This window comes from Oreochromis aureus, linkage group 20, assembly GCF_013358895.1.
Source record: "Oreochromis aureus strain Israel breed Guangdong linkage group 20, ZZ_aureus, whole genome shotgun sequence".
Lineage (NCBI taxonomy): Eukaryota > Metazoa > Chordata > Actinopteri > Cichliformes > Cichlidae > Oreochromis > Oreochromis aureus.
The window spans coordinates 28,151,562-28,169,138 of record NC_052961.1 but is presented as its reverse complement, the minus strand read 5'-3'; the positions used below and the strand labels follow the sequence as shown (position 1 = coordinate 28,169,138).

The following is a 17,577-nucleotide window of genomic DNA, read 5'->3' as shown; positions in this document are numbered from 1 at the left end:
GGTAATGTGACAGATTGGGAGACCCACATGAGTAAAAGTAAATCCATGTATTTTATAGTTCTTATCCAATTAGATGTACATATTTGGTTTGAGGCACTTCCATCCTCCAGTTTACACCTGAATTTGAGCAATCTTCTTTTTCCCTCCACAATAATTCAGCCATCATTTTATGTACTTTGAATCCCACTTTACAATGACTGATTTGGTGGTGCATTCCTTTGGTTTTATGAGGGTATTTTAAGTCTAGACTGAGAAAACCAGCAGCTTGTTTGATTCAATGCCAGCTTGTTGTGGTGGAACCAAACTGCCTCTCTTTGGCAGATTTCACGGTTAGCTTTGTGACTATCGTCTGTTTGTGTGTGTATCAGTCATTTTTCCATTTTCCGTATTGGATTAATTCTAAATAAGTCATTCTGGAACTTTTTTTATTAGTGCAAGCTGGGACGTTTTGTGGGATTGGTATTTGTCTGCTGTTAACGTCACTTATATCACTCCACCCAACGCCCCCAGGAAATACGGTTCTTGCGTCATACCTTTTTTCTGTAATTATAGCAATACTATCAACAGATGCATCAAAAAGTGGCACCATCAACATTAAAATCCTAAAGCTCTATATTCCAATGTCAAACAGCAGTGTTGCAGTAAATTTGTTGCCGCAGTGCATCATTGGCTCATCATCACTGGCTCATCATCACTGGCTCATCATAACTGGCAAAATTAACCTCTTCAGCCTATTATGTGTGAATACAGCAATACTAAGCACTGGCATATGTCATCCAGTTACAGTTGACAATCAGTAGTATATATGTCCATAATGTTAAGTACATTTTTGAAGAGTAGATATTCGCAAAGGGAATATGTAAAACAGAGTTTTCTTTGGCTTTGATGTTCCACATTCCACAAAAGACACTATGTTACAAACTCTAAATCATCTGATATTCAGCCTGGAGCAGAGCTGAGGTGACAGCTCCTTCTTTTGCTCTTATTTCAGTGTCAGACAAACACCAGTTCAAGAATGAGCAGGTGATGTACCGTTTTCGTTATGACGACGGAACCTACAAGGCCCGCAGCGAGATGGAGGACATCATGTCGAAGGTAAGGAGAGTTCTGCTTCTGGATCTTTTCATTGGTGCGACAGAACAAAGAGCAACAGGATAACAACAGTCGTAACGAATGAGCTGTAAATGTTTGGCTTTATATTAACTTTGAGGTAAAATAAGAATTCATTGGCTTGTTTAAAAGAGTCTGCCTCTGCAGATTTCTTCACTTTCATACCAACAGCACAGCAAAAGTCAGCTAACATTTCTTTCCTCGCATGCTTTTGCATGTTTTCATGGGTTCTCCTTCTCTATTTCAGCTTCCTCCCACAGTCCAAAAAGGGTTAGGTTAATGGGTTGTCCTGAATTGGCAGTAGGTCTGAATGTGAGCAAGAATGGTTGCATGTCTCTGTCAGCCCTGTGAAAGACAGGCAATCTGTTCAGGGCGTTCCTTGCTTCTTGTGACCCTGAACTGGATAAGCAAAAGAAGACGGATGGACGGATTGATAAAAACTCTAAATGGTTCTTGCACTGTCATGCTAAAGCTTAAAAAATACAATTCAGACCCAATATCTTCTTCCAGAAAATGTGACTTTAAAAAAAAAAAATCAGCTTTTATTTTCTTTCTGCCGCTTTCATCTACTATCGTCATGTGTGGATGGCTCTCTTCTTCTGCCGTATGATGCAGTTGGCTGTAGTCAGGGTTTGATTTAAAGAAAAACATTTTTTGTCCTTAATTCATAGCCTCGGGGTAGCTCTTTTCAGTTGTTCTGAAGCCATGTTCATACCTGTTTACCCAAGGTGTGTATGATCTATGACTCAGCAGCTCCATTTTTCTATCGTTACAGGGCGTCAGGCTTTACTGCCGGCTTCACAGCCTCCACACGCCTATCATCAAGTAAGTACCTGCCCTTCTCCCTCTTTTCTTTCTCCTTCTTCATTCTTTATTCTCCGGTCTTAACATCCCTGCTCTCCAGGTGCAAACATGCATATTCATGAAGGGTTCACATTCGCCCCGAGTCACCCTTTCTGTGATGACTGAACAAATGGTATCCCTGCCAGGAATGACAACCCTCAAACCCTTTTCCCTTCCAAACTGGAGTCCGAGCCAGCCGTGAGCTGCTGTAGGTTTATGCTTTCAGGATTCAGTTTTTCATGGCTGGAGGCTTATATAAGCATGCTCTTAGAGGATTAAGGAGAGCCACTTACTGTGAGCATTTGTCTCTTTATCTTTACAGTATTGAGCGTTACCTGGATATATATTAGTGAATAATTAGACTTATGTATTCAAATGATGGTGAACTCTCTATTTCATACACAAATGCTTACATAGTCACTTTACTGCTGAGTACACCTACTTAGAAAACTAATTACTACAGTGTGTAGTATATACATACACATAAATACACACTTTGTTAGCCTCACTATATGCTAGTGTACATATGTAGCTAAACTAGGGTTGTTTAAATTATGGTTTACCTACTAATTACATACTAATCCTAAAATAATCCCATAGGTGGCATAGAATTATCTCACTTTACAAAAATCTAAATTTAAACAGAAACAGGAACCATGGGAAACTCACAATGTTCCTGTGTGATAAGCCCTCAAGAACACACACTGTACACACATTCTCTCTCTGCTCCTGTCCCTCCTTTCATACTGTTCCCTGCTCATCTCTCTATCTTTCCCTCCATCACTCACCCGCTGATTGAAGTGCCTGGGGTTGCCATTGGTGCAAACAAAGAGCTTTTGGTCTGGGGACAAATCCTATTAACATACAAAGGCAATCCTTCTGCCTGCCAGGCACTTATTATGTAAGACGGCCTTGCTTTTTATTTATTTATTTATTTATTTGTTTTTAATTGTAAGCAGACACCATTAATTAAAATGTTTGAGTGATGGATGTGTTGCATTTATGAATAATAAATAATCATAAAACCGTGCCACTGTTTTATTAAACTTTGTCTGGTGACAGAGCCTCCAATGATTTCCTAATGATAGAATGCCTTGGAAAAAATAACTACACGATAAAATGCATATAAAACTAATAAAATTAACATCGATGATGTCATGGGTATATTATGTTGTTGACACAGAAAGTCGCTGATCATAAAACGATACTGGGAAGTTATCCACTTTCATGGTTGTTTCACTGCGTTGTCAGCAGTGTCATTTGTGCCCACATCATCATTTAATACATACGGTGCTTGTTTTTTCTGAATATAGTATATTGATTATGGCTGTTAGGGGCATATGTATCACAGTCTATTTCTGTGATACAACTCACACAACTAAGAAATTGCACGTCGAAAAACACATCCTCTGTGGCATTTCCTGTTTTACGTTTTACTTGTCGAGCAGGCTGGTGCGCTGTGGCTGAGCGAGCTGTGGTTGTTCACAAATTGTAAGCTTACAGAGTGAGAAGTTAAAGGGACAGCAAGTGCACGGTGCTTATCTCGCGGTCTGTGCTGTGAAACCAGGGACTGATCAGCTTGTCGTCAAAAAAAGGAAGGACAAAAGATGAATTCCCAAGTTAAGGACAGGATCTCATGCTGATGACGTCAGCATAACTGACCACTAGCTGAGTTCAGCATAAGCTAAGCGATGCATCTGAATAGTAACACCAAACATCAATGAGATAGCATGCACAGCTAGGTGTTAAAGCAGCTAACCACAAAGAGGTTTTGCTACACTTGTAACTCTGTGTTTCTCTTTGTTTTTTATTGAAGTTTGCACTGAACATTAAAGCTGATCTAATTCAATCTTTTTTGCTCCTTATAGGGACAGAGACCACCATCTGAAAACCTTTAAATCAGTAGTGCCCGCTAGCAAACTGGTGGACTGGCTACTCTCACAGGTAAAATAAGAAAATATTACACCGATGCACGCCCACACGAATCCACAGAAGCCACCAAGGGTGCATTCAGTAATTATGTCTCTTATTACTGTAAATGAATGAACTGCTGCAGTGCATTGTGGTTGTTGGGTAAAACAACCACAATGCATTGAAATTGAACAATGAAATGAAACTAGCGGCTCAAAAATGTATTAATTTTAGGGTTGCATTTGGGTAAAATGTGGATTTTCACTTTTTAGACTTTTGTGACTGTCACGTAAACGTGTACTGTCAATGCTACCGTCCTGAGTTTCCTCCAAAATGTAAATGTGCACCCTCGTCTCAGTTTCCAGACCTTCAGGATGATGTAGCATGTGTTTTCTAGCTAAAAGCACTTTTTAATGAAACATTACAATTCAGAAATTTAGAGTTATCGTTATAATTTTGAAAAAGTTGCCTTTTATTATAGGTACGGTTTGAATGCAGTCTTAAACATTTTCTACTGTCTTTACTGAAACTGAGGTAAAAGTAACCCAGTAGTGTCCTAATCTCTCCCTCTCACTTCCTCTCAGACACATAGATATTAACTCGTGCTGATTAAATTGCACAGTTTTTAATGTCACAAGGTGCAGCAGCGTGCTGCATATGAGCAGGTGTAAGCAGGCATTGTGAATGACCCTGTGTGCGTCATTGACTTGGTTTCCCAGGGAGACTGCTCGACCCGAGAGGATGCCGTGACGCTGGGTGTGGGGCTCTGTAACAGCGGCTTCATGCACCACGGTCAGTTAAACTCACTCTCAAGCACTTTTGACAGATTCTAATCATTCATATTGTTTTGATTCGCCACAGCTTTGGCTTAAATTTCAATAGTGTTGTGTTTGTGGCACTTTCTCTTCAGTTCTTATTCTCTCCCCGGTCTTTCTGTGCTTTTCGATTACATCATCTTTCCCCTTCTGTCAACCCCACAAAAATGTTGTATTGGCCGCTCTCTCTTGCATGCCATCATAGGCTTAAAAAAGGGGGCATCCTAAACTTGTATACCCAGTCTAAATTTTTAAAACCTCACTCACCACATTGTAGTTGGAGCTGCTTTGGTCCCAGCCCAGCATGTTGAACGTAAACAGTTTTAGCAGTGTAGCCTAACCAGAGTTGTTTGGCTTTGCTACATGGCTGTCTGGGTCACTCCACTGAACCGTGAACACTGTTTAATGCATAAAATTGAATCTGTCTTCAGCGGACACATGTATTTTGGGTAAAGTGGGAAGCACTTAAAAGAAGTGGTGTGGAAAGGCCGAAGAAGTGACAAGTTAACAGCACTTCCTGGTTTCCTGAAGCATATAGAAAAGTATGCAAGAAGGCCTTATACTGTAATACTTGGACGCACTCTAATTGGGGAGACCTGCAGATTAATTTAAAAGTTAAAGTTTTGAATCCTTATCAAAGGCTCTTGAAGACAGTTTAACAACATCTCTGGAGTCTCATGTGCAGTATATGTACATTATAATGTGCATAAATATATACAGGATTACTTTTTTCAGTCCTGCATCTACTATCTGTAAAAAGTGACTATAGAGTGACTTTTTTTTTTTTGTGCTTGCTTAGCTTGCACCAGCTTTCACTACCATCTGTTTGAAGTTGTCACCTGTTCTCCTTTTACTCTGCCCTTCTTCGGGGTGAGGAACTCTCTCTTCTCAGCCTGTCTGCCCACCGCGCTTCACAAGTCACTCTCTTTACTTCTTAGTCAGCACATCTGCTGCTCTTGACCCCGGTTCCTTTTGAACTCTTCTTTTTGTCTCTCTCCTTTTTTTTTTAAAACTGTCCTCACCTTCTTTATTCGTGTCTCTGTTTGACTTACCGTCTGCTTTTGTTATGAGGTTATAAAACACTTCATCCGTGGGACGATAATGGGTAGCAAAGTTAATATAATTTTTATTTGTCTTTAAGCTCACCGTCATGGACACCTGCAAGTATTGTAACTTACAAAGGTCGATAATAATTTACATGACCACACGTTTCCCTCCCACCACAACTCAATCTGCAGCAAGTACAGATCCATAAATCAATACTGAAGCCATGAAAATTATTGTTTTATCATTTATCTTCATCACCTCTAGAGCAAATTCTGTCTTGTGGGAATCCATTTTGGCACTTTGCACTTTATATCAACACTTTGCATTTTAAGGTGCGGCTGTACCCACATAAAGCAAAAGTATACTGCGCTGACATGACATGTTTTCCCAAATTCCTGCATCACTGCATTGTAGATTCACAAAAAACAGTTTTTAAAAATCTTTTTAACACTCGTTAGCATTCCTGTAAACTCTGTTCCAAAGATCCTTAAAATATTGATGTTGATTGTTAGATAATGTTGGCAGCTCAAGGTGTTTAAATGATGATTTAGCAGTGTGTGAGTAACTGTGCATGCATTATGTGTGTGACAGTTTCCGTAGCGGCACTCCCCCACCAGCTGAATAGGAGTAAAAATCTTATATGGCCTATGTGAGTCAGAGGAAATAACTCACATTTGTGCTTCGTTTTAGTTGGTGCAAGGCCAGTGTGAGTAGGTGTGACCTCTGTGTGTGTGTGTGTGTGTGTGTGTGTGTGTGTGTGTGTGTGTGTGTGTGTGTGTGTGTGTGTGTGTGTGTGTAATGAGTTTGTGAACACTTTTGTTGCTCATCAAATCTCTGAGCAGCTGGGTACCTTTGGCCCTCGGTGTTGCCCGTACAAGCCTCATTTTACAGTGGCCTCAGAGAGTCATGCATCTGCACAGACACGGCAGATTAGGTAACATCCTCGGATGCATTTTTTGTGTCAGGGAAATGTTTGTGCCTCATGTCACAAATTCCAAATCCTCCTAAGACGCAAACCAGATGGACTTTTTTTCTTTTTGTCTGTTTCTCTGGAAAATAACATCTCGCATCATGACTTTTTAGAGCAAACTTCAAAAAGCTGCGGCAAGGCAATGCCGTTAAAAGACATACTGTACGGTACAATAGTGTGCGCCCTGTAATTGTAGCCGTGCTTACTGATGTGCACTTGGGCTTCAGCTTAATGACTTAACTGCCGTTAGTACTGCATAATTATTGAGACAGAATAAGTTAGCCTCTCCCTTTAATTCTGTTGCCTGAGGCCTGTAACAAAATAAAAAATACAGGGAGATGTTTCAAAACATTAAAAAAGAAAAGTGTTGGGTCTTTTCTTCACAATTACTGTGATTGGACAAAGCGACCATAATATGGTTCTCACCTGTTTGCAGTGCCCCATGTGTGGAAGTGAACCTCAGTACAACAGTGGGATTTACACACACACACACACACACACACACACACACACACACACACACACACACACACACACACACACACACACACACACACACACACACACACACACACACACACACACTTTCTTGTGTCCTCCTGAGAGTCTTCCCAATCCTAGCTTGTGTTGGCTGCAGCCCAGATGTGGTCTTGCTCCAGATGCTCTCACTAACATCATCGGCTAATGAGCTAATTAACTGTTAGCTTGTTTGTGTGAAGATTCCCAAAGATTAAAGCTTCTATAAACACATGTATCTTTCTAGATTTTTTTTTTTTGGAAGTTGGGTCAAAGCTTTATTTAAAAAAGCCTTTTACTCTTTCACTTATCTTGCAAGACTGATACTGTGACGTTCTGCTATTTCTCTTTATCTCCCGTGGCTGCGTTCTGCACACATTTACCACATTTTTGTGTTTTTTAAAAATTTGCTTCAGTTTTGGAGAAGAGCGAGTTTAAAGACGAGTCCCAGTTCTTCCGTTTCTACGCGGACGAGGAAACCGAGGGGACCGGCACCAAGAGCAAGCAGCTCCAGCGAAGTGACTTCAAACTCATTGAAAACATCTTAGTCAAATCCCTTGTGGTGAGCAAAAACACTCATATACACACTTCCACATGCTCCCACATCTATACATGGATACGCAGATATTGCCAGAATCTGGAAAAACAAAACACACTTCTAGCATCATCATTTTCCCACGAGAAAAACGTGCTAATAATTAAAAGGTTTGCGAACATCTTTCCGATCCTCTAAACATGGCACAGAGATGTTTTGATTACCTTGCACAGCATTAACCACCCCAAAGACAAAACAAAAGCATGATGGGAAACAATGAGCCACTGTACAAAAATAACAAAAACAAGGTTTTTTAAGTTATCTTGTTACGCTGCCGGGCATAAACATGCATTTTGACTGTAGAACCCTGCATACATATATACCTGTGTGCCTTCTTCTGATCTCCACATCTAAATGTTATTAACACCACTATACACAGATCCCCCCCCCCACTGGAGCACGAGTAGCTTTGATGACAACAAGCACATTTGAAATCGCTCTGATCACTATGCATCTGAGTGTTTTGCTCTGAATATAATTGTAATGTAATCAGCTGTATTGGCCGGGATGAATCTCTGTTGCGCTGCTGCTGATACAAGAGATAACTGTGAGAGATGACCGAAACGAACGGCAGCTGAAATACATGTGAAAATGTGAGCTGATAATTGATGACTGTAGTGCAGTTACAAGCAGGACAAGACCTTTTCCTTCTTTAGTGCTTGATCTGCTTTAAAGACCTTTAAAATGCGTTGTCAGTAAGCGTTGTGTGGCCATTTCTTTTTTTAGCAGCAGAAAAAGATAAGATTCAAATAAACAGCATCTTAGTTTTAACTCTTATAAGGTGTAATTTGCAGCAAACATGTCCATATTCACTCCAGAACTGAGCGTCCGGTTTGACACTATAAAATATTCTTTGTAGAAAGAGGAGGCGCTGCTTAGGAGAATATGGTATGTGCACTAACTGCCGAGATATCAGGTCACCTAGCTTTTCAGTTTAATTCCAATCACATCTGTGGCGTGACTCCTGTTAATATCATTATCCTACAATAAAAGCATATAATAATTTTTTACACATACAGTAAGGTCAGTCTGCACAACACTGGGTGAAGTGTTCGGGGGTTTCCACAAACTCACACAGAAAGTCAACTGTTTATTTGAGTCCATTATCTTCAGGGAAACCTAGAAGCATCATCAGCATCCCTTTTCATATCATAGTGAGAAGTAGGCACGCCATCTGGCTTTCCACAAGAAGTGGAAAAGGCTCTTTTCCTTGATTAGCGGAACTAATCCCCCCCAATGCCTATTATTGAAGTGAAGTGCAGGAACTCTTTATTTACCACGGTCATCTCCTCTGATATAACAGCAGAGATCCCCATCTTATCAGGACGGTGCAGCAGGAAGATGGCCCCAGCAGCTTAACTAATGGAAGCCGCTAATGTGTTTGGCGACGACAGCGTTTAACTTTAAGCCTCAACCCCAAATGGGAATACAATATGGAGAGCAGAGAGCAACATCAGGCAAAGGCACCTGAGACAGAATGAAAGTCACAAATGGCTAATGAAACTGTGATTATGTGTGAATAGTTTGCATGTGAGACCACCCAGAAAAGGTGGCGTAAATCACCTTTTTTTTTCTTTAAAGCTTCAGTGATTTCTCAGACAAACCAGGTCACTGCCATGAAGACAAGTTGCTGTTTTATAGCCAGAGCCTACAGTTGCTTTCTGACTAACAGCACAGAATTACAGCAGCAGAACCCAGGGAGACAGAAAGATGATGAATATGTGTGCATCTAAAATTATTTTCCTGTTTGCTTACTTGTGATACTAAATCAGTGCAAGACATTTTAAGCCTGACAGTCAGCGGTGAAAATGTGGAAGTAATTAGTCGATTTTCTCTGTGCTAGATTCACCCCGAGGAGGAAGGCTACGGCTTTGAGATTGAGGAGAAGAACAAGGCCATCGTTGTGAAATCTGTCACCAGGGGCTCACACGCTGAGGTAAACACACACACACACACACACTTCTTCCAGCCTCAGGGTGTCAGTTCCACTAGGTAATGGCTGTCTACTATCCGGACGGCTGCTGTCACTCTGTCTCGCTCCCTTTTTCGAGAACTCTGCTCTGATTGGCTGCAGAGCCATTTGCAGTTATATTTTTACGTTTAGGAGGGGGAAGCTTCCATATTGGTATTTGTCCCGTCCGTGCCATTGTGTCAGCCTTCACTGATGATGGGGAGGGGAATAACAGTGACAGCTCAATGGCTGTGCTAATACAAGATGGACGAGCCAATGTTTTCCTGTCTTATTGATCATTCATCCTCTTTTTATGTCCTCTTACTCGGCTTAGACAGGTGACATACTTTACTTCTGGCCTGTCCGTCTCGCAGCCCAGCCTGTATACTGTTAATCGTTGCAACGTTGTCATGAACACACATGATGGTGTCCTGGTTGTTTTTCCTCCACAGCCTGACTTTAACGCTCATGCTCCCCACTATTTCCTCATTTGTATCCTCATTTCTCTCGTGTCCCTGTGCTGCTCTGCAGCTCTCTGCTCTTGGATAATCTTCATTTCTATGCACTGCCCAACTACCACACTAAACCTTTGCTCCTCTGTTCCTTATTACTCCTTTTTTCCTTAATTTCTACCCCCCTCTCACTCTATTATTCATTCCCCCGTGTCCTCCACTCCCCACAGTGGGAGGATTGCTAGTTGTGACACAGCCCGTGTGCCAGCGCAGTGAATGAAGCTCAGCTGATTCCCATGGGGCTCTGAAAAGGGCTGAGAGGCACACACTCACACACTGAGCTCTTTCACTATATGATACTATTATAGAAAGTCACGTGCAGACTGGCACCCATGCTGTGTAATCACACACACATATACATGCACCCCTCTGCATTCAAATAGCTCTGGCTCCTCCCAGTCGTTCCTACATCCACGCTGGGCCTTCATCCAGAGTCGAGGCCTGGCTTAACCAAGGCCATCCCACCGGATCTTTGCCCAGGACACTGGACTCACACAGTGAGTGCACAGAGGCTGTATTCTTCTCACAACGTGACTGAAGATGACTGCATTTAATTGCATGCAGCAGGCTGAGTTGCTGTGTGTCTGTCATTTGTAAAGAGATTTCAGAAGCTGAAATCCGACTGTGAAAAGCTTGAAGATGTTTGTTTCTTTGGGAGCAGGTATACTGGTTTGTGCGACTGCAATGCGCTGTGACTGAAGAGATTGTATATTAGCTAAAGGAATCTGGCAAGATCCGACAAAGCATCAGAGGTCGCAGGCAGAGCAACTGGCAACATTAGGGAAAAAAATTATAAAGTGACGCCCTTCAGTCTGGAAGTTCGTGCAAATCTAACACAAAGCAGGCATGACACTCAGGTCTAGCAATCATGCATTTTTATCATATCCAGTGGCCAATCTTTATACGCACTCACTCCATACAACTTCAGTCAAATGCTGGAAAATACACGACAAGACAGAACAGGCTGTGGGAATTTGGAGCAGCGAATGATGCTTTTCGTCTTATCGCTTGTTTGTTTGTTTTCTTCTTTGCTCCTTGGAGGCACATTATCATATACCGGCACTTGATTGTGAGTAATTCACATTAGACAGGGGAATCGTACTTCATTTGAACTGAACGCAGTGCACAGTCTCGGTCTCGCTGTGGTACTTGCTCGTAATTTTAAATTGAATTGCAGTCCCCCGACCTGAAACTCTGACTGTGCGGATGTGGCCTTTGGGAGGGGGTTCAGGCTGAAGCAAGCTGCCACCTATAAATAACCACATTCTGTCTCCTGTCTGTCCGTCTGTCCGTGCAGATGGCTGGCCTGCAGGTGGGCAGGAAGATCTACACCATCAACGAGGACCTGCTTTTCCTCAGGCCTTTCTCAGAGGTTGAAACCATGATTAGCCAGTCCTTCTGCATACGACGCTCCCTGCGGCTGCTGGTTGGCACCAAGGCCAAGGAGTGAGTGATCATGCATATATACTGAAATACACAGTGTCCACTCATATAGACCGCACTGGTCTGACTGGTATTTTCTTTTTTTTTTCCAGGATCGTAAAAATCCCCGACAACCCAGACAGTCTCTCCTTCAGACTGAGTGGCTCTGTTCCTCCTCATGTCCACGCTGTGAGGAAAGGTAACTGACTTCTGTAGGCACAACAATGAGCAAAAATATGCATTTTTTTCAGAGGTAGCAGAAGAATTTCATTATTACTTCTTCTGTCATGAACACTCAGAGAATAACAAGTAGGACCAAAGCACGGTACCAGAGTTTAATAAGTAGGCTACAATTTTTTTTTATTACCCCAGATCGAAAATGTAATTTATAACAGCATGCTGTATCTTTAATATCTGGTTTCTGTCACATGGCGAAATGGCAGAAATAGTGTGCAGTTTTGTATTTAAAGGTAAATAAGACCATCGCTTTGTACGGGTAATGGAAAACTAATCAGTTGAGCACTTGAGTGCTTTACAGCTCCCGGGGAGGTGTAGTTAAATTATTATTTCTTGAATGTAGTTACAAGTGACCCATATTTTGCTTATGAGCCAACAGTGGAGATCCGTGAACAGATTTGTAAGATGTTGACCTTGTTATTTCTGCACCAGTGCCAGTAAATGCATTAAAAGTGTTTACGGTGTCAGAAAGACAAATAATTCCGAGGGAATTCAAAGGAAAGATGAGGTAACTCTAGCCTCTAACCACCTGTTACGTTCTGCTCTTAGTGAGCCTCTATTAGGTTTTTATGGCCACCTGTCAGCCAGACAGCCCACGGTCAGGGTTCAAACCCTTAATAGAGCAAACTACTTTTCAAACACACACAATGTTCTGTGATCAGAGCTAAAACTGTAATGGGTAACTGAAAAGACAGCTACTCCTGTTTTCCCTTTTTGTTTCTCCTACTTTTCTTCAAGGCCTCCTTACCATGCAGCCTGTTTGTAGGTCTCTAAATAGAAAAATCAGCAGTGTGTTTAGAAGTTAAATGAGGGATGAATCCCAATTTGTAACCTAGCAGGAGTAAGGCGAGGATACACACATGCACCCTAATAAAAAAAGACCGGTACAGCCAAGAAATGTGGTCCCTTGGTTTTATTGTCTTTCTTCCACTTTCTCTCCCTCTTAAAGCCACCTCCTTCTTCCCTACATGGTCCTTTTCTCACTTTCCTGACGTCCTCAATTACTTAGGACTCAGTATGACGTATGTTTCATTTGAATTCAGTGGCTAGTATTTTTTACCCCATTGTTTTTAAATGACTTTCTCTGGGAGATTTTCATTCATGGGTCAAGTAGTCTCCTTAATGTGGTTACTGCTGGCACCCTGGGTGGAAGTGATGCCATTGCTGGTATTTTTAGATTGGGCAGGAAGGTTAATCGAGGTGTTGATTGGACTTCCAGGCTGTAAAGCCATTAGTAGCTTGAGACAGCATGTTATAGCACTCCACAGAGTGATTTCCCATTTTCCTGTAGAAACAATAGGGAAAATGTTTTGTTAAGAACTATGGGAATTGAATCCAAGAGTTTATTTTTTTTAATGAGTTCACTATGTTATATCGTCTTGATGCATTCTCAATCATCCAGGAAAGTAAATCTCCAAAAGTTGAATCTGTTCATCTGGACGTAGCGTTTTGTGGGAGAACGTTTGTCACTCATCCAAGTGAAGTAGTCACTTGGATGAGTGACAAACGCTTTCTCCCACAAAACGCTACGTCCAGATGAACAGATTCAACTTTTGGAGATCACTATGTTATACTTAATTCAGTCATCCTGAAGAAGATGTTTCCCAGTGTATGTGTGGTGTTGTAAATGGTTTTTGCCTTTGTGCGAACTCATGATCCTGTGTGGAAATGTTACAGGCTGGGAGGCAGCAGCGTCTGGTCTTCAGCCGGGCCAGGTCGTCCTGAAAGTCAATGGCAACAGTGTCAATCACAGCGACTACCAAGAGGTCCTGGAGCATTTCACAGCCCAGCACACTCACCAGGAACCTCTCCAAGCGGTGAGCTAACACAGGCCAACAAAAAACAAACTATTCTGTAACATTAGAGCAGGTTTTCTAGAGTCTAGAGTCTAAAGTCTCTTTTATTTAGCCCATATTATAATTGAAAGTTAAATCCCAACAAACCACATCATCCTGCTCAGTACGGTGCATGGTGTTCTGTGAGGTTTTACAGTCTTGGTGTGTTGTTATGGCTCTAACTGTACCAGGGAAATCCCTGAGCGCTTTATTTAGCAGACAGTAAACCAAGTAAAGCCACAAGACAGCATGAATAGTGTCAGTGGTAGTTTTGGAAGTTAATATGTCAGATCATTTACTAATGGGGGAAAGCTCAACAAAAACCACATTTGACAAGCTAACAGCCCAAAGAATAGCGGTCAGCCAGACATTCCTGGGATGGTTCAGAAAACCAGCATTTGCATTAGTTGACTGTTTGCTCATTTCATCTGCATTTTTGGCTGGAATGGTAGGTTTCTTAGTGAGATCCAAAGTGAATTACAAGCTGTCACTATGTCGCTACAGGTTATTTAACTCAAAATACAGTCCTGCCTGGAGTGAAACAGTATCCACAGTGTTCATTCAGCCCCACTGCCAAAACTGCATTAGTTAAATCCTTTATTAAAGTAACATTAGTGAATTGTTTTTGGGTTGTTTTTTTTTTTTCAGACTGAGCCATGAGTAGATAACAAGTGTTTATACTGAATACTACGTGGCCAATGTCAAAACTACAAACTCCTCTTTGGTTGTTTTGACATTCCTGCAGAAGCAATTCATGTCTCCAGGCAGTATTTCACAAGGCTGCAGACTGAGCAGAGTGGGGTGTCCTCCGTACCATGTTTTGTTTTGTCTTATTTTATTTAGCTGATCATTTAACCAGTTTGTTGTCAGTGGTTAAGTGCATTGCATCGGTCTTTATTGCATTTTCAGGGTAAAAAGTTCTCTGTCCATACTTTAGCTTCTTCCCTCTAAAATACGTGTATAAAGTGCTCTCATATTTACACAGCTTGATGTTGATGTTTCTGTATTTCATCATGTTCTCATCTACATTAAAATTCCAATAAATAGTCTACCAAACACTGCACTCATGCTGACGGCTGGCAAAACTAATATCGGATGGGTCTGTCTAGATGAACTGGTGAGAGAGAGGGCCCAGACAGCAGGCGCCCCGGCGACTGATTTTTTGAGCTTTAATCTTCTTCCCACAGTGTCACTGGGTGTATCGAGCATTCGAGGATGTGGAAGAGCTACAAAGAGAGAGGGGTGCAGATGAGAAGGAGGACAGCCTTTTCAAGCCTTACCCAGTGGAGAATGGCTCTGACCACGAAGAGGACAAAGGCACCAATGGAACAGGTGAAACGTGGTGCTGTGAAGTGGTTTGCAACAGTCTTTTGTTTTGCTGGGATTTAAAGTTTTATCAGTGTCGCAGTGTGTCTTTAATTTCTGTAAGAAACTTTCAATCCCCAATTCCTTTGTGGTTTTTCCGCTCATGTCAGCTAGTTTCATTTCAGTCAGCAAAATGTATCTGAGCGAGATTAGTGCTGCTTGGCAGCTTTTTGCCTCGTGTGTGAATCCAGATTGATTGCAGGCTTCATGTTAAAAACATGTGACCCTGCCAAAAACATTACATCAAAACATTATGTTCCTTCTACAATGCTCTTTTGTTTTTTTCATTTGGCTTCTGACTTGGGTCATATTCACCGTGCCAGTTAAAGTGGCTTCAGCAGTAGGTAATTTGCTCTGGATATAGAAAATTCGCAGTTTGAAAATTACACTTCCGCACGCTACAGTCATAGGACGCCATTAAGTAATATTCAGTGTACACTTAGTGGCCAATTTTCCCACAGTGCTGGCAGGGTAAGCACACTTGACAGATGTGCAGCACACTGTGTACCTTTACATGTGTCATTACTAAAATGACTTAAAATGATATTGTATTTTTCCCTCAGAGGTTTTTATACGGACTACATAGTTTTTTTTTTTTTAAACATCCACATATCATTTGATTTTTTTGGGTTATTGTATTTTAGTTGGTTATTTACTTTTGAATGTATGTCAAGTATTTAATTGAAATCTGTAATCCACAGACTGCAAGCTGGGCAGACTCTCCCTGTGTGACCTGCCTCTGGTCAGTCTGACAGTTGATAACGTCCACTTGGAGCATGGTGTGGTATATGAATATGTGAGCACTGCTGGCATCAAGAGCCACGTCCTGGAGAAGACAGTGGAACCCAAAGGCTGCTTCAGCCTCACTGCTAAAGTGAGTTTTGTCAAGATGAGGAGAAGTTTGTTCACCTAAAGCCTATATATGCATTTATTGTAAGACTGGTGGATGGTCATGCTAAATATTGCTAAAGTTTCAAACAGTAAAGTCAGCTTAATTTTTGGTTTTGCTTCTGGTTTCACTTACTGGAACTGGAAAGCAGAAAGTTTAGCTGGGGGTAAAATTCAGCCGCCTTATTTCGCTGCTACAGCTAGAAATGCTAATTTGCCAGTGATTGAAATCGACTAAATCGGGTTCCTAAACTGTTATTGTCAAGGTGATCCATCCTCAGCAATTGTTCTTGTCTCTACAGATCCTGGAGGCGTTTTCTGGCGATGACAACCGCTTCGTTCATAACTGCAGCCAGCTCATCTCCCAGAATGACCGAGTCGTTACCATGCCTCAGTACGAGTTCAGACAAATCTGCGACACCAAGCTGGAGAGTATCAGGAGGCGTATCAGCAGCTATCAGCAGGTATTGAGACATACTTGTGTTTTCTCTTGAGCATAGATGTGAACACAGGAATGTTCCGGTATTCAGTCATATTAGTTTACTAAACACAGTTTATTTTGTGACATGTGACTAAACAGTTCAGTGGAACTTCCTTTTCTATAGCAATAAATTCACATTTTTGCTCCCTCCAAAAAAGACATGGCAAATTTTCTTTTTTTTTTTACACTACTCCTATTGCATTTAATGCTTTTTCAGCAGCTTGGTGAAAGTGTGTTAGAGTCTGACAAAATGTTTTTTCAAGACCGTTGTGTTTGTCGTGTAGACCACATGCCACTACCTGGTAAACTTTTGATATTTGTCTTATTTTTTCCTCACATATTACACAGACTGTAAAAGAAATCATATAAAATCCAAACCCACTGAATTATTCAAAATAGCATCGCATCTAAGAAACATCCAGGAGCTTCATTCTGATAAGAAAGCTAATATCTACAATTATTAAATGCAAACTTTAATTAACTCAGTCGCTAAACATACCAGAACCCTGATCAGAAGCTTTACGATATCATGAAGATGCAACAGTTGTAGTCATATCGTTTTTTAATTCGCTAAACTCATTACCTTCTTCTTCATGGCTTCTCCCGTTTTGTTTCTCTTTTTCACACAGTTTGCTCTGGAACTGAGGAACAAGGTGTGGCCCTCTGTCAGGCAGGCTGGGGTTCGCCCTCACCCACTGGGCTGCATGGACTTTGTTCCCACCAACTGCCACATCAACTTGATGCAGGTCTCCTACCCCAAAAGCACTACCTCTGCTGGCAGGACTTTCAGCATCCGTTTTGGTCGTAAAAACTCCATCTTTGGGCTGGACCCCGACCAAGGTAGGAGCTGCGCACAGTCCTCTAACCAAGAAGATTAGAACAATCTCAACAGTGTCACATTTTCACTGCGTAAAGTAAGCGTTGCTGGGATTTATCCCTCTCATGGTAATATAGCTTACCACTAGCTCAGTGGTCATTTTGATGCTGTGACTGGACCAACCCCAGGCTCCCAGTGTAACCAAAAAGGCTCAACAAGGATTCTCATGGTAAAATTAGATGAGTGGGTTGCTATTAAGACT

General features: G+C 41.5%; 1 protein-coding gene across 1 annotated transcript in view; it reads left to right on the top strand.

Annotated features, from left to right (window-relative positions):
- The window catches only part of prex1 (phosphatidylinositol-3,4,5-trisphosphate-dependent Rac exchange factor 1), a 78,816-nt gene that overhangs the window by 42,096 nt on the left and 19,143 nt on the right, over positions 1-17,577 (top strand). Inside the window, exons 12-24 of the mRNA XM_031736108.2 lie at positions 992-1,095; positions 1,886-1,935; positions 3,822-3,897; positions 4,584-4,656; positions 7,629-7,774; positions 9,651-9,743; positions 11,568-11,716; positions 11,806-11,891; positions 13,607-13,746; positions 14,952-15,096; positions 15,831-16,003; positions 16,320-16,481; positions 17,128-17,338. Of these exons, the coding sequence (XP_031591968.1) occupies positions 992-1,095; positions 1,886-1,935; positions 3,822-3,897; positions 4,584-4,656; positions 7,629-7,774; positions 9,651-9,743; positions 11,568-11,716; positions 11,806-11,891; positions 13,607-13,746; positions 14,952-15,096; positions 15,831-16,003; positions 16,320-16,481; positions 17,128-17,338 (1,608 nt within the window). The remainder of the gene's footprint in view (positions 1-991; positions 1,096-1,885; positions 1,936-3,821; positions 3,898-4,583; positions 4,657-7,628; positions 7,775-9,650; positions 9,744-11,567; positions 11,717-11,805; positions 11,892-13,606; positions 13,747-14,951; positions 15,097-15,830; positions 16,004-16,319; positions 16,482-17,127; positions 17,339-17,577) is intronic.